General features: G+C 40.4%; 1 protein-coding gene across 1 annotated transcript in view; it reads left to right on the top strand.

The window, feature by feature from the left end:
- Positions 1-23,832, top strand: part of NBAS (neuroblastoma amplified sequence) — a 1,239,997-nt gene that overhangs the window by 97,193 nt on the left and 1,118,972 nt on the right. Inside the window, exons 8-9 of the mRNA XM_029595926.1 lie at positions 4,709-4,842; positions 4,961-5,059. Coding sequence (XP_029451786.1) covers positions 4,709-4,842; positions 4,961-5,059 — 233 coding nt within the window. The remainder of the gene's footprint in view (positions 1-4,708; positions 4,843-4,960; positions 5,060-23,832) is intronic.

Raw genomic sequence — 23,832 nt, 5'->3', positions numbered from 1 at the left:
AAGTTTTTATTTTCATAACAACTTTACCATCTCAGCCCTTTGTTTTTTTACCCTATAGTTTCCCCAGTCAAGTTCTTGGCACTTTATACGTTTTGTTTACTTATTAGGGAAGGAAGAGGCACTTTGTCTCTCTGGAAGGCTCTTCATCGGGCAGTGTATTCAGCTGGGTTTGTTTTGTGCATAGCTTGATAGGAATAAACCTCATTTGTAAGCTGTGGCATGTTGGGGATTATCTCAGTCTCTTAAATTTACTGCTAATGCCCTTCTTAATACTTACATTGTACCTCCTTAAAAACAGGCTCCTTCATGCTTTGAAAAGACTCTTCCAAGGCTACATAGTGATTCCTTCAGATAATGTGTCTTCAACTGTTAATTTGCTTTTAGGTTCTGTGTATCATACTTGTTGGTTTTTAAGAAGTGTGAAAACTGGTCTCTTTGAAAGATATTTACTAACTAGGAAGGAGGATATGCTTTGTCCCTTTGGGAGGCCCATTCACCCCATTTCCTGTTTTCTTACATTCAGTCTTTAAAGCTTTAACCAATTAGATAATTGGTCCCTGTCTTTAATTAACCCATATCTGTTAATATCTGTTGTATCTTCAAATCTGTTTTATCTAGATTGTAAACTCCACTGATCAGAGATTATCCCTTATATATCTGTACTGTGCTGCATATACCTTGTACTGCTATATAAATGTTCAGTAGTAGTAGCAGTTTACATTTCTGCCATATTGTCAGCTACCAGCAAACTTTTATTTTCTTTCTTTGAGCAGTGCCTGCCTGGCTATTTTTCCTTTTTAACACAACTTAATCTTGAAGATAAACTTCTTTGGTTGATTTAGTCTCATATAATTTCTGATTATGGCAAAGAAGCAGGCCAGTGGGTTCAAGGGGTGCCCAAAATACATTCAGAAGATTTCATCACTGACCACCACAGGTCAGGAGTTGAGTGAGGCATGGAAAACTTTGGTGCCAGCTGAGGAGCCCAGAAAAGCACATACGAGGCATGAGGGATCTCTTCCAGGGTCATCTCTGTGTTGAAGAAGCTGGTTCCATTGGCGTGGAGCTCTGCTGACGTGGATCAATCCTCGATGCCTTCATAGCATGGAATATCCTTTTGGTATCAAACCATTCATTGTCTGCATCTAGTACTGACCAGGGTACCATCCATTGCATTGACACAGAGCACACACTCCAGAATGCAATCTTCCTCCGAGGCGCAACATACAAAGTTTAGTCAAAACGGTGTACAATATATCAGTCAAAAAACTCAGAATATAAAGTAAAACTTAATTAAAAATTACAAAAAATATAATATAAATAAACAAAACTTAAAACAAAACCATAATTATTAAAAAATGAATAATAATAATACTAATAGGGTGCCATATGACATACTAAGGCTCCTTCAGTTTAATCAGAGCAGAATGCCTGAGCACACAAGTGTAAGAGCCTATCCACTATGTAAAGTGGAGCGGTGGTACAGAAGGAGATTTTACTGTCATTGACAATTAGATGGTGCTAGCTGTCAACCGGTTCAGAGCACATTGAAATTTGCCTCTTATGCAGTTATAATCACTGTGGCTCTGAGGTCATATTCTACACTACCAGTGACAGCAACCCTTAGTGAAGAAGAACCATTCTGAGTTTCTGAAGATGATCTCTCTCCAATTCCACTGAAAAAAGTCCCTCTGGCCAGCAAGAACCCAGCTGTCTGAGCAGGAGAAGATGCTGTTGTGTTCCTCAGCCTTGAAGATGTAGGTTGGAACTTCTCTTGTCTAAGATGGAAAAAATTCTTTCTGTGTAATTGTGCAAACTTGAATCCCCTAGATGGTCCTGCTTTATCCCCAGGAGCTTTGGATAGTGGAAGTAAGTCATTGACCTAAGGCGATAGATTTACCCCCTCTAGAAGAGTTCCTTCACGGATCAGAAAGGGAAGGAATGGTATCAGCTCATTCTGAGTTCCTACAAGGTGTTCCCTCGTCAGACAAGCAGAGATCTGGAAGGTGTATCCTGTATTGGGGACAACTTATTCAGGGATATAAGGAATAGTTGATGGTGGTTCGGATGAAGGAGCATCAGTCCACCCTACAGTTGTTGTCAGCAGTGGGATACCAGCTGGCTCCAGCCTAATGTCATTACTTCTCTTTCAAGCTTCTCGTCTTCCAAAGATATCTCATCTGCTCTTTCCAACGTCATGAAGCTTCTCCTACTCACTCTTTCTTGCAATAGCTTCCCATAGAGATCAGTAGAGGAAGAGGCATCAGCTAAAGGCCCAGTAGCCGTTGCAGCCTAAGCAAGGGCCCAGTTTTTTTTTTAATATCCTTTAAGGCCCGCCACTTCTGGTGGGGGAGAAGGGTCCACTCCTTCCTTACAGAATAGATCCATGTCACTAAGGACAGATGGGTCCTGAAAATTGTGAAATATGGCTATTGCTTATGTTTTACTCACCCTTCTCTGCTCAATGGGGCCGATGCAATAAAAAGCGCGGAAAGCGGATGCTGAAATGTCAGCGCCCGTTTTCCTAATGTGTGCATGGCGCCTGCCATGCAATACCCAAATTTAGGGGGTCGCGCTAGCAAGGAGGCATTAGCGCCTCCTTGCTAATGCGACCCCGCTGCGGCTGCCGGTTATGAAGACCGACGCCGGTAAACTCGGCGTCAGTTTTCATAACCGGCCATCTGCTGAGGTATTTTTTTTTTTATTTAAGAAAAGTACAGAAAAAGTTTTTGTTTTTTTTTTTGCTTTTCTGAACATTTTATCTGCGCTCAGCTATTTTTTTGCTTGTGGAGTGAATGAGTAATAGTCTCATTCACATGCATTTGCATGTGATGAGCGCTATTGCATTCACTGAACTGTGAGTACTGAGGGAAGCAGTACTGAACTGTAAGTAAAGAATGTACACTGTTCTGAAGGGAACACAGTCTACTGTTGTGCAGGTGTGAAGCTGTAATAAAGATATACTGTATTAAGCAAGGCTGGAAACAGACTAGTTTGTCTCCAGGCCTGTGGGAATCACTGTTTGGTCCCAAACAAACATAATACATAATTCATTTAAAAATACATAGCAACAAAAATATATAACAAATAATGACCAGCACAAATTGCTTTTTCTAAAGCTTACCATACCTTTTCAGACATCAATTGTTGTGTAATAGGATTACTGAAGCTTGTGGCTTGACTATTCAAATAAATGTGTTTTTAACTGCTTTTTGAAAGCTTTGCACCAGACTTGCTTTTGTAAAGCCAGAGGTAACTTATTCTATATCAAAGCACCTGCCACTGATGATGATTTCTCTTGTAAATCTGCCAGCTTGATTATTCGATGATTTGTGATATCAAGAAGACATTGCCCCTCATACTTTAATTTTTTTACCAGTCTATGAATTTTTAAGAAAGAATTGGTACAGCAAGGAGCATCGTGACTTAAAGCATTGTAGATTAGTCCCGGAATTTTATATTGAATTCTGAATAGGTGAAATATGATCAAATTTAGACGTTCTGGTTAAAATCCTTGCAGAGTTTTGTATCATCTGTAATGATGACAAAATATATTTTGGTACATCAAGGAATAGAGAATAGCAGTAATCAAGATTAGAAATCACTAAGGCTTACAATACATTTAGAAAATTTGAGTGTTCCAAATAAGGTTTTAATTGGTGTAAAGTGCAATTTCCAATAAGATTTTTTTTTCTTAAGATTTAACATAAGATTTAAAGAAAAGATTGGATTCAAAAATTACTCCAAGGATCCTGACTTCTTGAAAGTCAGGACCCTTGGAGTAATTTTGGGAATCTTGCAACCTTGAAAACTAAACTTTGCTGGAAATGATAAAACTGGTCATCTACTCAACTATATGATTTCAGTTTTTCTCAAGTTTAAAGATAGATTGTGAGCCTGCAAAGTAGAAATCAAGTATATGGCTAGTAATCCAAGAGTAATTATTTACATTGCTCTTACATGAAATGAAAAACTGTATGTTATTGGCATACAAATATTGTATCCCAAGTCCAGCCAGAAGCTTGCATAAAGGATTCAAGTGAACATTGAAAAGGGTGGCCGAGAGAGACGACCCCTAGGGGACTTCAACAGTTGTACTACTTTATTATATTGGCTCCATAAAACTTTTAATTGAAAAAAAAAAAAAAGAAATAGGATCTAATGTGATTGTTACAACACACAGATATTATGACACATTTCCATTTGTACTTTTTGAAATTTGTTTTTTTTTTTACTGGTGCAAAATTAAGCATAGGAGATCACCTTTTATAAAGATCAAGCAGAGGTTTCTAATTGACTACATTTCTGAGATAATTTAGTAATCAACTGTAATTGATTACATTTCGGAACTCTTTATTCAGTTAAATACTGTTTTTGAGTTAGAAGTCTGAAACCGATTTGCTTTCCCAAATGTATTAATAGGCCAGTCCACTTCTAAGAACTGTCATTGACTTACTGTCATCCAGTTTTATACTTAAATGCTGAGCTTGTACAGGTTTTGCTGGCTATCTCTGAAACAAGTTATAGCAACCACTAGTAGTGCTTTCATATGCTGTATATATTTCTGTATGTCTGTCTATGATACATATGATTGTGTGAGTATATGTGTGTATGTATGTGTATATATATATATAGAGAGAGAGAGAGAGATATCACATTAATTATACAGAGTATATATTTTTATTCTATGAATTTTTGCTTCTTATAGGCAAATAGTTTTCCAGGAGATTTTAGTTATGCCATTGCTGGATTGATCTTTCTAGAATATAAAGCAAGCACTCAATGGTCAGCAGAACTGCTTGTTATCAATTATCGTGGACAGCTAAAGAGTTATCTAGTCAGGTAAGAAGAATGAAGATCTGGCAAGTCTTTGATATATTTTCAAACTTTACTTAAAAATACCTTTATTTTTGCTACATGTAATCAGTATTAAATGATTCTTTATATTTTTTGTGCTCAGTGTTGGAGGAAATCAAAGTTATCAAGAAAACCACAGTTTTAACTTCAGCAGCCATTATTGTCATGGAATAACTGCAGCAGTATACCATCCTGGACACAGGTAACAATTTCTTGATTTATCTCACTTCATGATTGCTAGCTGTATGAACTTGGTCTTTCCATTTATGTTTTAGGTATCTGTTTAATCTAAGCAGAACAACATATATGTCTAGTTATCTCATTGTTCCCACTGCAATTGTAGAATCCATGATTTAGGATACAGCTTCCCAAACCTGTCCTGGGCACCTCACAGTCAGTTGGGTTTCAGGATAACCACAATGAATATGCATGAGAGAAATTTGTATGGTCTGACTAGTATATGCAAATTTCTTCCTCGACAAGCAGGCATAATTCGATCATAACTAATGGGTGACTTCATCTGATGGCTCTCTGAACTCAGGAAATCTTTCTGAGCATATGTAGGAGATCTTGCATGCAGTTGCTGCCTCATTAGCACCTCTGTCTTTTTTGCTTGATCTATCGCAGGGATGGGTTTTCCCAGACTGTGTGTTGACTTTGTGGTATTTTGGCCTCAGGATTGCAAGTTTGCAAAACCTATTCATCACTGCGTCAGCAGCCCTTCAACTGAACTTTTCAGTGGTACTTTTACCCTTACCCATACCTGCTTACCCCTACCCATTTACCACTCCCCTTTGTCATCTCCCACTCAGCCAGTTTCTAACCCAGTCAGTCACTCATGGGCACTCAGTTTATTTACAAGTCCTCTGTGGAGATCCATATGAAAGGCCTTACTGAAATCCAAGTACACTACATGTAGCGCCCTACCTTGATCCAACTCCATGGTCACCCAGTCAAAAAAACTGAGCAGATTCATCTGCCAAGTTTTACCTCTGGTAAAAACCATGCTGCTTAGGATCTTGCAATCCATTGGATTCCAAAAATTGTGCTGTCTTCCGTGTTAGTAGTGGTGTGCCTCAGGAATTGGTCGTTGGACCGGTTCTTTTCACTTTTTTGTGAGCGATGTTACAGAAAGTTTGACTTTTTGCTGATGATACCAAAATCTGTAACTGGGTGGACAGCCAGAAAGGTGTGTAAAACATGAGGAGGGATCTAGTAAAGTTCAAAGAATGGCCTAAGGTCTGGCAGCTAAGATTTAGTGCTAAAAAGTGCAGGGTAATGAATTTAGAGTGCAAAATCCCATGGGAAAGGTCCAGTGGTAGAGGTGAAACACTTCTAAGCACAAAAGAAGTGCAGGATTTGAGGGTGATTGCATCTGATGATCTTAAGATGGCCAAAGAGGTGGTTAAAGTGATGCTAAAAGCCAGAAAGATGTTTGGCTGCATAGGGAGAGGAATGGTCAACAGAAAAAGGAAGGCGGTGATGCCCTTATATAGATCCTTGGTGAAACCTAATTTGGAATACTTTGTACAATTCTGGAGCCCGCATCTTCAAAAGGATATAAACAGGATGGAGTCGGTCCAGAGGGTGGCTACTAAAATGGTCAGTAGTCTCCTTCTGAAACATATGGGGGTAGATTCAAGGATCTGAACATTTATACCGTAGAGGAAAAGCAATATAGGGGAGATTTGATAGAGATATTCAAATATTAGATATAGGCATTCATTGCTGCATTCATTTGATTCATTTTGGCGGTAAGCGCATATTTGACAAATGTTTAAGGAGTACATAAAATTAACGGTGTGTGTATGTACATGTCGAAAATACGTGCACACCATCTGTTTCTGTATGTGCACTATCCATTCATCAGATATGTGCGTACCACTGGAACAAATTAAACGAATGGAACAACAAAGGCACATGCCTATCAAATATCTCAAAGGTTTCCAAGCACAGGAGGTGAGCCTCTTTAAGTGGAAAGGAGACTCTAGAACAAGAGGTCATGTGATGAGATTGACAAGGGGTAGACTCAGGAATAATCTTAGAAAATATTTCTTTACAGAGAAGGGTGGTGGATGCATGGAACAGTCTCCCAATGGAGGTGATAGAGACAAAAACAGTATCTGAATTCAATAAAATATGGGATAAATTCAGGGGATCTCGAAGCAGTGATGGGAATTATTATGCTAAATTAATTGGACAGATGGGCAGACTAGATGGGCCATACTGTCTTTTTTTTGTTATCATGTTTCTATGTGTTTGCCCCTACGAGTAGTCTTTAGACTAAAGGGTAGCAGTCAGGTTGTTCAACCTCTAGGGGTCACTTGTGAATCAACTTTTTTTGTGTTGGAAGACAGTGGGAAGTTTGAAAACATTTTGTTACATTCTTCAGAGCAAATTTAGATCCACTCTAAATCCTTTTCTGCTCACGTGGGATATAGATCTGTATGTCTTTCCTTCACTTCCAGTGGTAACAAAAACTGTGCAGAAGGTGCTGAGATCAGGCATGCCTTATCCTCATTGCTCCAGTGTGGCCCAGGCAATCATGGTTGCCTTCCTTTGTTAGGTAGTTAGGTTCACATTTACTATTTCAAGGGGAGGGTTGTCTGTCATTCAAACCTCCCCTCTCTCTACTTGACAGCTTGGATTTGAGCACTCAGTAGTTTAATCACTGTCACTTTCAAAAGAAATTGAGAATATTGTGATTTCGGTCTGGAAGACTTCTATCAGAGAAGCATACAGTTTTAAAAGAAAATGTTTTTCATCTTGGTTTTAGGCAGGCTCCCTTAACACATTTGCCTGCATGCCAAAGTCAGTCAAGGTACATCTCAGTGCCATTGCTGCTTTCCATACTCAGGTGGATGATAAGCCCTTCTTCATACATGCTCTGGTTTTGAAGTACTTCAAAGGTTTGTGGCATACTTAACTGATCTCAATGCTGTCCTAGCACAACTGATGAAGCTGCTGTATGAAATGTTAGATTCCTTAAAGTTCCTCATCTGTATAGTGGCTTCTTATTCATTAAAGTGCTCCACCAGTTAACCTTTACTTTCGGACTCCCCACATGTCATGGTTATTTCAGCCCTCCTTGTTGATGGAGAAAGCAAGTTTACTTACCTTAAACAGGGTTCTCCATAGGCAGCAGCATGAATTAGTGTGCTTAAAACCTACTAACTTCCCTGAAACATTGATTACGTAGCTAAAGCTAAGCTCCGCAATTGACTGAGAGGCTCGTGAGGCAACACACATGTGAGAACTCCCAAACATGCTTAGTAAGAAAATTTGACTGAGCTAGAGAGATGGGTGTTAGATGCTGTCGGATGATTGCACCTCAAGTGCCATGGCTAATTCAGCCTGCTCTCTATGGAGAACCCTGTCCCCCCCCTCCCCCCCCAGTACTAGATACAGTATAACCTCTCCTTCAGTGGGTTTTTCCACTAGTGGTCTGACAAACTCCCCTAAGGCATTCAGGACTTCTCTACTCATAATTGATATTGCCGCAGGAAGGCTCCAGTCCACATCCAATAAACTGAAGTAATCTCCAAGCAGGCCATCTCCTTTACATACCATCTTGGTGATGCCGTTTACCTTCCCTGAATTTGCCTCCTTACCCTGTTCTGGAGGTCTGTATAATATTCCCTTGCATATCCAGGGCAACCCAGATTAACTCGTCTTCTCCCTGCTCTTTTTCAGTAGGTACTGTTGTGTTGCTAATATAAAGAGCAGTTCTTCCTCTCTCCGTTTTATGTATTCAAGTCCACTTGTTCCATGATGTCATCTAGGTCTTTGATTTTGTTAACAAGATTTCCAGCATTCACATACATACCTTTCCAAGAATGTCTCTTCTGCTATTACTTATTGTTTCCTTTATTATGATATCTGATATATCAAATAATAAATAAATAAATAGTATTTATAATAGTATCCCTAAATTATCGACATCTCACCAATTCCTACTATCAGGACTCCACAACTGCTCAATCAATTTTTGAATCCATAAGTTCACTATATTACTCTTATTGTATCTATATGGTAGATTTGACAGGTCATCTCTACTACGTTAAATAGTTAAATTGTATGTACATATTATATTATATTATATTTATTATTACTATGTTAAATTGACATCCGGTTTTATTGTTCCTTATGTTCTACAGTTCTATGTAATGCCCCCATCCGCTGTTGGGCAGTTCATCGTTTTATGTAAACCGGAGTGATTTGTAATTCCCACAAGAACTTCGGTATATAAAAATTAAAAATTAAAAATAAATAAATATATCCTTTCAAGGTTTGCTTTGTATAGTTCACCTGTTTTTTGCTGGAAGGGAAGAGCAATGTATGCACCCCTTTTAATTTAGTAGCATTTGATTCCATGATTCTGACTAAAGATTTAGACTAAGCTATTCTGACCTTATCTGGTCATATTATAAAGTTTATTTGTATTTGGTATTAGGACTGTGCACCCTCGAAAATATCCTTGTTGTTAGAAGGTGGGGACTGTTTCCCCTGAGTACCATTTAGTTTAATATGTATTTTTCGGTTTATTTACTTAACCAAAATAAACATTAAAGGATTTCTCCCCCACAAAAGAAAAGGAAAACAACAACAAAACAAAATAGAGGGAGCCCCTGGGCCTCCATCCCCAAAAAGTGCCAGGAGCAGGAACCATCCATCCCCCCACTTACTCCGTCCATGGGGATCCGGGGCACGAGATGCTACTCGCTTCCTGCCCTTTAAAAATGTACTGGTTGGCCATGAGACGGGACGGTCTCAGGGCTGACTGGTACCATTTTAATGGAACAGCCGAAGGGCAGATCTCGTCCTTTTTTCTATCCAGGACCCCCATGGACTGGTTAAGGGGGAGCCGGAGTGGTTCCTAGCTAAGTACCTTTCTTGGAGGGGGTCGGAAGGGCCCTCTGTACCTTTTATTTTGGGTGCCAGGGGATGTGGTTGGAGGTAACAGGCTCTGGGCCCAGCCGGCAACGTTTTTTGCCTGCCTGCTTGGACCTCTCCACTGCAGTGGATGTTTTTTCCCCCTTGCCCACCATCATTTTTATTTCAAAACAAAAAGAAAACCATCACAATTTTGTTGGTTTATCTTTTACAGTTTCAAAACATGATAGGAAATGTGATTAACATTTCTTATTTCCTATTTCATTTCAAACATGTTCATCCCTATTTGATATATGTGTGGCTAACATAGGGCTGCAGGCTGGAGTCAGAGTTCATGCCTACAGAAGTAGTCCAGGACCAAGCTAACACCCTTTCCTGCAGCTTGAGCCCCTGTGTTCTGGAGGCTGGTAGGACTTGTTTTCTGCTGAACATCATGGCAGGGGCTGAAGTCGAGCACCAACTGGGAGCTGGGTCCAGGTGCTGGCTTGGGGGTCTGGGTACATAGCACAGGCTGGTGGCTGGGCATGATAAGGACTAGACAAGACTCAGACAGTACAAGGCAGAACCGAAAACATAGAAGGCCCGGAGGCCACAAGGTTAGACAAGGCAGAAGGCATGGAGGCCACAAGGCTGTCTAGGTCAGAGAGCTGAGATGACTCAAAGAGGGACTGAAGTACTGGACAGGCGGGTTAAATAGGGCTGAGGCTTGGGTGTCGTGTAATCAGCGAGGAGGGAACTGACAAGGAGGTGAGCAAGATTTTCTGAGGGAAGACGGCACAGCAGACAAAACCTTGGCGCACACAGACTGCACAGCAGTTGAAACTGTGAAAGTGGCTTTTTGAGAGGGTTGTTAATTTAATCAACAGAAAGTTTGGGCAAAAGGCCTTTTTCTACTTAGGATACCACCCACTCACCCCAGTACTTGCTCTTCTTAAATAATCTTCCATAAATCTGATGTACAATTATATTGATAATCTAAATGATTGGGATTCTATACAATAAAAATACAATAGTTTCAGAAATAGACTAATTGACATAATGATTCTAATTGAGTGCAATAACTGTTGAGTTCTAGTCTTGTGGCAGATCAACTAGAAATGTAAAGCTTGCACATTTCAAAAATTTGAAATACAATATTAATGTCAATGTGGTAGCTTGTTCATCTGTCTGTTACAGGAACTGTAAAGTGAAATATGTTTTCATAACCCCCTAGGTTTATTGATCATTAATTTTCCCTTTAAAAACAAAAAATGACTTTTATCACCTGAGGGAAGTTTTAGAATTGCCTTAAGAAACATCATCAGTATGCTTGATGGGATCTTGAAATTATAACTGCTCTGTTGGTTGTGATTCAGAGAGAGTTCTTTTCCAACTTCAGTGATAGAAAAATTATTGACATTTGAAAGATTCTTGTGCTGTGCCTGGAAATTTAACAATGGTAGAATTTGATCTTTTAACAGCTTCGTGCTGATAAATTTGGAACTTATGGTAAGAAATTTTGACTCAGAGTGAATGCTTATAATGGTTTTTTTTTTTGGTTTTTTTTTAAAGAGGATTCTATACAAATCCGATTTTAAGACTACAAGCACAATATCTCATAAATATTCTGTTTTTTGCAGCCATGCATTAAATGTATTCAACAGTATGAAGAAAGAACAATATAACTTTTTTTTTCAAGTGAGTTAACTGAAAAATAGGTATTAGGATTTTCTGTAAGATTATACAAAGATCCATTGACATAACCAGAATTAGATTTCAGGCTTCCTCGCCATGCCCTTTGCTTTGGTTATTGATCTTCATTCTTCAGATTGAAAATAACTTTGAAAACTAGGGAATTACAGTGTAAAAAAAAACTAGAAGGAATTAGATTTGAATATATTGGTTCACGCTGCATTTGGTAACTGAATCTTTATCTAAAATACGTTGATAAAGCATGCAGAGGCATGGCTATGGGAATGCATTCCAACAGATTTGTAGAAATGATGTGTGCACGTGTTTGTGTGTTTGTGTGTGTGTGGGGGGGGGGGGGGTCTGTGATGTGTTTAGGGGCTGTAGGAGTGGAAATGGAAGGGTGGGGGTGTGCATGGTGAATATGTAGGAATATGTGGGAGGTTTGGGGATAGGAAGACAGGCACCTGGAGTGAATGCATGGGTGAAAAGAGAGTGGGGTGTATGGGGAGTTCGGCTGGATGTGTATTTGAGGGCATGTGGCTGTTTTGGGAGGCACATGAGTGGAGTGTAAAAGTATGGAGATGTAACTGTAGGAATGTGAGTTACAGGGTGTGTGAGTATGTGTGATTGGGGTAAAGAATGTGGAGAGCAGGTGAAAGAGGGAAATATAGGGAGTTGAGGTGGGGGTATGTATGGATGGCAGATAATTGGATTTGCGTAGAATGTTGAGGTGGGGTGTAAGTGGGTTCGGAATGTATCTTTGAGGACGATTTGGACAAAAAGATTCAGTAGATCTTAGGCACTGTGAGACCTTGGTGCTCTGGCATTGGGACCAGCAAGGGCTGAAGTCAAGCTGCTACATGAATCCCTCTTGCTACCTGATGGCCTTGCACTGATTCTTTTGCTGGTTCCTGGAGGGGAATCTCAGTGGTGGCCACTCTGACGATCTCCAATGCATCAGAGGAGAAAGCCTCATCTGTTGCTTACCTCTCTCTCATCCCACTTACGTGCCAAGGCCTTTTCTGACCCTGAGTTCTCCTGGGGGTTATGGCCATAGATCCGGTGAGGTCTATGATGAAGAAAAATCAACAGGTCACCCCTCCGAGCCTTCTCCTCCTCTAGAGGGAAGGAAGTCTTCTCTTAAGTACCTCTCCTTCATTGGTTTGGTTAGGAGAATGGCAGAGGCTATTCTCTTTATTTTTGCTAATGGAGATTGAGACTAGAAACAAAATGCTGAACATCCTCCAGTTTGTGGAGCCAAGTAAGGAAGTTGTGGCAGTCCCAGTTCTTGAAATCCTTCAGGAGGTATAGATGAGGATGTGGGAGAACCCCCCCTCTGTAGCTCCCATGAACAAGAAGGCAGATGAGATTTATGTCCTTCAGAAGGCTCCTGGATTCCAAAAGAGGCAGCTCCCACACTGTTCTGTGGTCTTTGAATCTTCTCTCATGAGGGCCAAGAGGACTAGCCTGCCCCTGGGGAAGGAGTCTAGAACCCTGGAAAGCATTTCAGTGAACTGTGTAAAATGCCCACATAGCCTCCTATCAGCTTTTCATGGGCTTGTACTTATGGGACTAAATGAAACTGATGCATGGGTTGGTTGTTCTTCAAAAGCAGCAGGACAACTTTCAGTCACTGGTGGAAAAGGGAATGGAGTGTGGCAAGTACATGGTATGTCTTTAAGACAGCATTGAGCTTCTCTGCTGTGGGAATGGTGACTGCATACTTGTCTGGCTGAGGGCCTCAGATCTCCAACCTGAGGTGCAGGAAAGTCTTGCAGATATACCATGCACTGGAGAGAATCCCTTAAAAGAAAGGGTTAAGGAAGCAGTGGTGCATATATGCAAGCATTGTGCAATACCTCAAATCTCCAAAGTTACTCCAAACCCGCCATCCTCTTCTAGGAGGTATTCGAGGATGGGGCAGAAGATGCACTTTTTCCAGCTAAGGAGGCACTCTCCTCCGCTCCCTTGGTCCCATACACAACAGGCCCTGTGTGCTTATCTGAGGCAACAGGCCTCTTGAGCCACAGTGAACACCTGGCATGGGGTTTTGACTGGATTACAGAGAGCATAGCCTGCATCCTAGTACCCATACTAGAGGACCTTCCCATCAGAGGCAGTTTGAGGTTTACGTAAACTGTTGGCCCAGTGTAACTTCAGATGCGTGATTTCTCAGCATCATAATGAGAGCGTACAAATTACATCTTTTGGTTCTTCTGTCAGATTGGCCCCCTTGTGCCCAAGTTGGGGGTCACTTGCCACATTAGGAACTACTTCAAAAGGAGCTCTCCTCCCTCTTGGATACCAGTGTTGTTGAATCTGGCTCACCGGGGAAAGAGGGTAGAGATTCTACTCCCAAGTATTTCCTGATTCCAAAGGATAACAAGGGACTCCGTTTCATTCTAGAGATAAGGGCCTTGAACAATTTTTTTTAAAGAGAAATGTTTAAGATAGTTACCCTGGGCACCTTAATTACTTTTCTTCAAAAAGGAGATTGGCTATGGTCTCTCAATCTCAAGGATATTTACTTCCTGGGATGAGGGAATATCTCTGTGGCTATATGGTGGATATGTCGTCAGAGACCATCACCTTCAGTATTGTGCCTTGCCACTTAGCCTACATAAGAACATAAGAACATAAGAAAATGCCATACTGGGTCAGACCAAGGGTTCATCAAGCCCAGCATCCTGTTTCCAACTGTGGCCAATCCAGGCCATAAGAACCTTCATCAATTGTCTTCATCAATTGTCTTGCCATGATAGTGGTGCACCTGATCAAACGAGGGGTGCATGTGTATACCTATCTAGATGATTGGCTGGTCAAGAACACATTGCAGGCGGGTGCTAAAGAATCGATGTGTTGGAGTTGCAGGTTTTGTCAACTACATCATGTCCCACTTGAGACTGTCATCTCAATTGGAAACTATAACAGATCTACTAGAAACGACTCAGGCAAGAGCCTTCCTTCTGCAACAAACGGGTTTTGCTGTGATGATCATAGTGGAAAGGAAGGACCCAAATGAGTCAGCAGACATCAGCATGGCATATGTTAAGGATAAGAACATAAGAACATGCCATACTGGGTCAGACCAAGGGTTCATCAAGCCCAGCATCCTGTTTCCAACTGTGGCCAATCCAGGCCATAAGAACCTGGCAAGTACCCAAAAACTAAGTCTTTCATGTTACCGTTGCTAGTAATAGCAGTGGCTATTTTCTAAGTCAACTTAATTAATAGCAGCTAATGGACTTCTCCTCCAAGAACATAGCCAATTCTTTTTTAAACACAGCTATACTAACTGAACTAACCACGTCCTCTGGCAACAAATTCCAGAGTTTAATTGTGCGTTGAGTGAAGAAGAACTTTCTCTGATTAGTTTTAAATGTGCCACATGCTAACTTCATGGAGTGCCCCCTAGTCTTTCTATTATCTGAAAGACTAAATAACCGATTCACATCTACCCGTTCTTGACCTCTCGTGATTTTAAACACCTCTATCATATTCCCCCCTCAGCCGTCTCTTCTCCAAGCTTGAAAGGTCCTAACCTCTTTAGTCTTTCCTCATAGGGGAGCTGTTCTATTCCCCTTATCATTTTGGTTGTCCTTCTCTGTACCTTCTCCATCGCAATTATATCTTTTTTGAGATGCAGTGACCAGAATTGTACACAGTATTCAAGGTGGGGTCTCACCATGGAGCGATACAGAGGCATTATGACATTTTCCGTTTTATTCACCATTCCCTTCATAATAATTCCCAACATGCTTTTTTGACTGCCGCAGCACTCTGAACCGACGATTTCAATGTGTTATCCACTATGACACCTAGATCTGTTTCTTGGGTGGTAGTACCTAATATGGAACCTAACATTGTGTAACTATAGCATGGGTTATTTTTCCCTTTATGCATCACCTTGCACTTATCCACATTAAATTTCATCTGCCATTTTGTTGCCCAATTTTCCAGTCTCACAAGGTCTTCCTGTAATTTGTCACAATCTGCTTGTGATTTAACTACTCTGAACAATTTTGTATCATCTGCAAATTTGATTACCTCACTCGTCGTATTTCTTTCCAGATCATTTATAAATATATTGAAAAGTAAGGGTCCCAACACAGATCCCTGAGGCACTCCACTGCCCACTCCCTTCCACTGAGAAAATTGTCCATTTAATCCTACTCTCTGTTTCCTGTCCTTTAGCTTTATGTCCTCAGCTGTTCATGTCATTCCCTTGGCACGTTTCCATGTAAAGAGAGTCCATTGGACCCTCAGATCATAGTGGCTACAGGCTACAAAGTATCTTTGTAGCATCATACACATCACACTGCCACTCGGGGATTTTCTCTCCTGGTGGTGGTGGTGGTGGGGGGGGGGGGGGAATTCCAATTGATCAGGGGTATATCCTTTCAAATTTCTCCTATCAAAATTGTCATCACCATGTCAAAACTGGGATGGTAAGCTCACGTATCTACTCAGGAAAAGCTTCATAAAAAAAACTTTCTGAAGTTAAGGGCACTTTGGTATGTGCTAAAGGCTTTTAGAGATTGGCTGCCAAGAAAGTAGTCCTGGTCCAACAAACCACCAAGCTGCGATGTTCTACATCAACAAGCAGGGAGGCATGGGATTGTACCACCTGTGTTAGGAGACTGTCCAATTATGGGACTGAGCCATCTCTCAAGGGATGGTTCTCAGGGCCACATATCTGGCACACATATCTGGCAGGTATAGAGAATGTCCTGGTGGATAGATTGAGTTGGATCTCAGAACCTCATGAATGGTCTGTGCACCAGGTGGGGGAGGGGGGAGATATGGCAAACCAGAAATTCCATAAGTGAGGCATGCCACAATGAATTTGTTTGCGTCCCATCAGAACAGGAAGGTTACATTTTTCTGTTCCAGGAATCGGGCACAGGGCAAACTAGCCTCAGATGCCTTTGCCCTTAGATGTGGCCGGAGTCTACTGTATGTACATCCTCTGATACTGCTAGTTGTGAAGACTCTGTTAATGTTGAAAGAAGATAGGGGGATCATGATACTCATAGCCTCTTCTGAGCCTGTTCTTGGGGGAGAGCGAGAGGACTCCTGGCTGCCATTAAAATTGGCACTTGAAGGAAGGGGAAGCCACAGTCACCCGACACAATAGCCTCACCCCCTCAACCTGCAACGAGGCATGAGACCAGCCTCCCTCCTGCCCATGTCATCTGCAGGAGCATTTAATTCTTGGAGGAGAGCTGCTGCTGCGGCGCTCTACTGTGGCTTGCCAAATAGGATCGCCTCTTGGGGAGCCTCTTTGGGGGATGATTTGAGAGACATTCTTGGAATTTATGGAAGAATTTGATTTTTGGGGTCGGGGAAGATATAAATCCAGAGGGGTAAAAGGAAGAAATTCAGGGGAGGACATAAAGATATGGAAAACTTTTTAAAGTATATATCCTGTAAAGGTAGGAAGGGTAACTTTCGATCCGTGGGGGAACTGTCCTATATATTGATAAACACTAGGTCAATTCGAAAGAATTGGCTTAGTGTTCGTGATCTTATTTTAGATTTAATTTTAGATTTAGTTTTTATTACAGAGACATGATTATTGAATAATGATGGTGTTGCTAGATCACTTATTTGTCCTAAAGTATATGAGTTGATTACTTGTGATAGGAAAAGTAAGTGAGGAGGGGGAGTAGCTATTATTTTCCGAAGTTCCCTTCCTCTAAAGCAGTTGTTTGTGGGCCTAGTCTTAGGATGTGAATGTTAGAAAAATTAGATTTTGCCAATCTAATTCTTTTTTCACTTTGGTATTGTCTGTCAGGTTTCATGGTACAAGTGGAAGAGGTACTGGAACTTCTTGTAAGTCAGGCTTCTAAATACCCTTATTTTTTTAGCTCTGGGCGATCTCAACATGTATTCTTATCAAGGGTCGAGGATGGGATTAAAAGATTTTTTTGACTACATTAGAGGTAGGTGACTTGGTGCAAGTGACTACTGATGTAACACACAAGAAAGGACATTTTAGATTTGGTGTTTGTGTCTCCTTTAGCTCATAAGGCGGGCATGCTAACCTAAGGGAACAGAGAAAGTTGCATGGTCAGGTCATTTTTTGGTAAAGGCAAGTCTTAAATTCTTGAATGAGAAATCTGATAACTTAGCTTGTAAAGATAATCATTTTATTAAGAGATGGGGTGAAACTGACTCAGATAAATTTAGAAATAGAGTGGAGGAGTTAAATCAGTTTCAGGTAAAGATAGATTCAGTGGTTGTGAATAAGTTGAGTAATAGTTGGTTTCCTTGCTGGAATATACTGCTAAATTGGAAGGTATAGAAAGAAATTGGATTATTGCTGGGAAAAGATGTTTCCCCCGTGGTTCTGAGGGAATTGGGGGAATTAAAATGTGAGTGTTTGTAGATTAGAAAAGCGATGGCAACATTCTGGGCGCAATGATGATAGGAAGTTATGGTGTGATAAAAATGTTGAATATTTTAGACAGTTTTGAAGAAGAAACAGTATTATACAGGCTTGATTACAGTTCTTCTGTGTGGATTCAAAGTTCTTTTTGGGGTTGTGAATTTCTATGTTGAGAGTTAAATCTAGGAAGACCCTGTTGTATGAAGACCTACCTGATTCTGAAATACTGTCTTATTTTTTTAATAAGGTGGAAACAGTGGTTAAGAGTCTAGAACTTAATTTAGAAGGACCTGTAAATTGGATAGAGAACATGAATGAAATTGACCTAAAACGTGGAATAGTTGGCACCAATCAGAGTTTGTGGGAAAAGAGTGATAGCTTAACCTCAGATTGTTCTTATTTATCAATGAAAGAGTTTGAATCTATTTCTTTTCTTTGTAACTTATCATTAAAATCATCCATTGTACCTGAAGACTGGAGGATAGCAAATGTAACCCCAATATTTAAAAAGGGCTCCAGGGGCGATCCGGGAAACTACAGACCGGTTAGCCTGACTTCAGTGCCAGGAAAAATAGTGGAAAGTGTTCTAAACATCAAAATCACAGAACATATAGAAAGACATGGTTTAATGGAACAAAGTCAGCATGGCTTTACCCAGGGCAAGTCTTGCCTCACAAATCTGCTTCACTTTTTTGAAGGAGTTAATAAACATGTGGATAAAGGTGAACCGGTAGATATAGTATACTTGGATTTTCAGAAGGCGTTTGACAAAGTTCCTCATGAGAGGCTTCTAGGAAAAGTAAAAAGTCATGGGATAGGTGGCGATGTCCTTTCGTGGATTGCAAACTGGCTAAAAGACAGGAAACAGAGAGTAGGATATTAAATGGGCAATTTTCTCAGTGGAAGGGAGTGGACAGTGGAGTGCCTCAGGGATCTGTATTGGGACCCTTACTGTTCAATATATTTATAAATGATCTGGAAAGAAATACGACGAGTGAGATAATCAAATTTGCAGATGACACAAAATTGTTCAGAGTAGTTAAATCACAAGCAGATTGTGATAAATTGCAGGAAGACCTTGTGAGACTGGAAAATTGGGCATCCAAATGGCAGATGAAATTTAATGTGGATAAGTGCAAGGTGATGCATATAGGGAAAAATAACCCATGCTATAATTACACGATGTTGGGTTCCATATTAGGTGCTACAACCCAAGAAAGAGATCTAGGTGTCATAGTGGATAACACATTGAAATCGTCGGTTCAGTGTGCTGCGGCAGTCAAAAAAGCAAACAGAATGTTGGGAATTATTAGAAAAGGAATGATGAATAAAACGGAAAATGTCATAATTCCTCTGTATCGCTCCATGGTGAGACCGCACCTTGAATACTGTGTACAATTCTGGTCGCCGCATCTCAAAAAAGATATAATTGCGATGGAGAAGGTACAGAAAAGGGCTACCAAAATGATAAGGGGAATGGAACAACTCCCCTATGAGGAAAGACTAAAGAGGTTAGGACTTTTCAGCTTGGAGAAGAGACGACTGAGGGGGGATATGATAGAGGTGTTTAAAATCATGAGAGGTCTAGAACGGGTAGATGTGAATCGGTTATTTACTCTTTCGGATAGTAGAAGGACTAGGGGACACTCCATGAAGTTAGCATGGGGCACATTTAAAACTAATCGGAGAAAGTTCTTTTTTACTCAACGCACAATTAAACTCTGGAATTTGTTGCCAGAGAATGTGGTTCGTGCAGTTAGTATAGCTGTGTTTAAAAAAGGATTGGATAAGTTCTTGGAGGAGAAGTCCATTACCTGCTATTAAGTTCACTTAGAGAATAGCCACTGCCATTAGCAATGGTTACATGGAATAGACTTAGTTTTTGGGTACTTGCCAGGTTCTTATGGCCTGGATTGGCCACTGTTGGAAACAGGATGCTGGGCTTGATGGACCCTTGGTCTGACCCAGTATGGCATTTTCTTATGTTCTTATGTTCTTTGATAGAATTGAAACAATGTTTGTCTCAGATCACGCCCTCTAATTATCTTTTGGACCTTTGTCCATTGTTGTTGGTTAATTAACTGTTCTTTGGAAAACAGAAAGGTGCCGGAAAACTATAAAACAGCTGTGGTGACTCCTTTTCTGAAGAAAGTGGGCTTGGATTCTAGGTTATGTCACAAATATCGACCTATCTATAATCTACCTTTCCTGGCCAAGGTTTTGGAGAAGATAGTGATGAGACAGATCTCGACCTTAATTTAAAAGGAGGACATCTTGAATCCAGCTCAGGCAAGCTTCAGAAGAGGATGTAACACAGAAACATTGGTTTCTTTATTAGATGAAATTTTACCCAGGTTAGATAAAGATGAAAATACAGTCTTGATCCTTTTGGATCTTTCTAGTGCTTTTGACATGGTAATTCACATCAATGTAAATCTATAGGATTGAGAAGTTGTTTTGTCATGGTTAGAAAGTTTTTTGTTTTTTTTTAAATCAAATAGGAAACAGCTGGTAAGTTTTCATGATGAAATATCGAGGGTGAAAGAGATTAGATGGGGGGCGGGGGTCTTTCAGGGATCGTCTCTCTTCCCTTTACTATTTAACATCTTCTTGGCACCACTAGGCCGCATTATTTGGGATGCGGTGTTTAGTTCTTTTATTTATGCTGATGATGTGCAGATTTTGGCCCCAATGGGCAAGTTTGTTGATGACGATTATCTATGTATAAATCACTGTTTAGCTAATCTTGCCCGGTGGTTGAATAGTAGTAATTTAGTGGTAAATACCAGTAAGACAAAGGTGCTTTGACTTGGAATGGGAGAGATTAAAAAAGGGTTGAAATTGAATGATGTAGATTTGATGATGAAAAATGAAGTAAGATCTTTAAGTATATTTCTAGATTTAGAACTTTGTCTAGAGAAATACATACAGCGAGTAACTCATAACGTGTACCTGAAAGTAAAAAATAAGACAGCTTAGATCATTTTTGGATTAGGATTCTTTAAAAACGGTGGCTTATACACTTATTTTATCTCATTTGGATTATTGTAACATGCTGTTCATGGAATTGGCAGTATATTTGTTACACATGTTACAGGTAATTCAAAATACCACAGCATATATAATTTCTGAAAGTACTAGAACGCCTGCGAAGCTATTATTTGGCTTACACTGACTACTAGTGAACATGTGCTGTAAATTTAAATTTGTATTGTTTGCCTTTAAAGCCTTGAATGGCCCTTGTGTTCCACATCTGAAAGGGAAATTAAAATGGTATGAAGCTAACAGGAATTTGTGATTTAAAAAAAAAAAAAAAAAAAAAAAGCTATTTTCTTGAATTACCTAGTGTTAAAGATTTTCGTAGAAAGAAATTGCAAAATCGCTTGTTTACAGCAGGAATTCCAGCATTATAGAATTCACTTCCATTGGGTCTAAATGAAGAGAAGGATGGTTTAAAATTTTGTAAAAACTTGAAAACATGGCAACACTACGAAATTACACCAGGCACTAAAACACCAATAAACTTCCCATTTGGAAAACATAACAAGCTAAGTTGCTATAGATCCTTACCCAGAATACCCAGATTGTTATTGTTCAATGTTTAATGTTCTATGTACAAAACCCCGGTCTAACCTCCCAGACCAGGGCAACCTTTTCGTTACTTGTAAACCGGAATGATTTGTATTGCATACAGGAATTCCGGTATATAAAAATTAAAAATAAATAAATAAATAAATAAATACCTCACCTCTGAAATACATACAGAACATAGACCTCACCAAATATAGAATTAAGAGACCATAAAGTATAAATAGAAACCAGCAGACATAAACTGAAGTGGAAACTGCAATAAGCCAGATTCTGTATGCAGTGCAACAATGGAAAAGAGACATCATCATTCCTCATAAAACATCAAACAATGAAATCAAGAAGTATATTTCAGCAATAGGAAAGCCACACTAATAAAAAGACTAAATATTTCAAAATGGCTGAACATCCAATAATTAAACTCATATACAATTTTAAAAATTTCCCCAAAACCAATAAAATAAAACAGCCACACATCAGATAACACCCAATAATGTAAAAAAAATCCCCCGCTTTCTATACTTTCTAGTCGCCCTAAGCTTCTTCTGGATTAGTGGGGGTGGGAGAGTGCCCAAACTTTCTACTCCTTCAGATACATATATTCACACACATGCACGCTCCCTCGTACCCGCTGACACACACACTCCCTCATACCTGCACACATACACATGCTCTCTCTTACCCTCCCATTCTCTGTCTTCTTCCATGCCGCCTCTAAATATATATATATATATATATATATATATATATATATATATATTTAAAAATCTGGGAAAGGGTAAAAAAATAAAAAAAAATGCTGGGCTATATACATGTGATTGCAGCAGCAGGGAGGAGGGCCGAATTAGGGAAGCAGAGATCATGGAGCCATGGCTCCAACTGCAAAAAAAAGCAAGAGAAATGAGTGGAGAGCCTCGGAGAGACTCTTACTCTGCTGGAACAGCTGCTGCGGGGCCGGGGGTTGATCAAAGCGGCTCCTTGAGCATGGGTCCATGCAATCAACACAAGTCATGTGACTGTCCTGACCGGCCCACTGGGACATGCCCGAAGCCCCGATAGGCCAATCTGCCTCTGGTCCTCACAAACTCTGCCCACTTCCCCTTGGAGTTGGTTTCTCCTTATAATGCTAGGGAACAAGACTAAAGGGCTCCTGCAGGGATATATGATATAGTGACATGTTGGACTTGCCCAGTGAACATAAGAACATAAGAAATTGCCATGCTGGGTCAGACCAAGGGTCCATCAAGCCCAGCAACCTGTTTCCAACAGAGGTACAGTCAAAGTTCCAGGAACTTTGACATAAAGGTTCTGGGTGGGATTCCATCGGATGTCACCTACCTCTAAGGACTGGCATCCTGCTGTCCTCTGAGAACACTTGCAAAAGATAAGCAACACTGCTTTCTCCTTGCTTGCAATATTTTGGGAATTTCCTTTCCTTTTATTACACATTATTTTGCTTATTGACAGACTGATATTGATCCATTTTATATAATTCTTTCCAACATTCCATATGTTTGAAAAATAAATTAATACAATTTTCAAAAACCTACATCAGGTTGGAACTTCCCTGAAAGAACAGTGTGAAAATTAAGCTTGTGAAGAAGGGCTGATAAGACTCTAAATGAAAATGTTTTCCTTGATCATATATATTTTAAAGCAGGGCTTTCCAGAAGTGGGTAAAAAAAACTTTCAGTTTGGTCACAGGTTCCTCGAGTGCTCTTCAGAAGTTAGCAGCAACTGAATCAGTAGTGGAAGTCAGCTTAGGAACTGTGAGCCAGCATATGCTCACAGGCCCTGCAGTGGCTCTTATCTTGCATGAGTTTCAGACAACTGAAGCCTACACAGAGAGGAATTAGGGCTTCTGCAGGGCATGTGAGCTTGCACTGGCTCACAAGCCCCATGCTGACTTTCATTACTGTTGCTGCCTGCAGATCACCATTGGGCTCAGACCTAGCCATGAGGGGGAAGGAGAGCTAAGTGCACACAGGTTGGTGGAGATGGTCATTGCTCTGTTCCACTCAACTTGCCCATCACTGAACCTACTCAAGAACATTTTGCCACTGTTATCAGCCTGCTCTCTCTTCCCACCAGTTGTCATCAACCATTTGCCCAAAGACAAAAGGAAAATGTTGCTGCTGATCCTTGCCCAGGGATAGAGGGGTGGGGGATGTATGAAGGAAGGCTGATTGAAGGAAGGGGGTCAGATGTAGGAGATGTTCAAGTATTGGATCATATGGCAAGAGGTATTAGAAGGGAGATCAGGTGGAGGTTAGGTTAGAGGAAGGATTAAGTGGAGAGGGTTTGCTGTGGTGGATGAGAGAGGGGGAATGACAGATGATTGGGGAATTTGAGAGAAGGGTTGGAGTGGAGGAGGTGAGTGTGAAGTGAGAGGGATGAGGAGATATGATTGGGAGATGTGAGAGAAGGATTGG

This window comes from Rhinatrema bivittatum, chromosome 3 (assembly GCF_901001135.1).
Source record: "Rhinatrema bivittatum chromosome 3, aRhiBiv1.1, whole genome shotgun sequence".
Classification (NCBI taxonomy): Eukaryota; Metazoa; Chordata; class Amphibia; order Gymnophiona; family Rhinatrematidae; genus Rhinatrema; species Rhinatrema bivittatum.
Note: the sequence above shows the minus strand (reverse complement) of the source record. Positions and strands in the feature narration are given on the sequence as shown.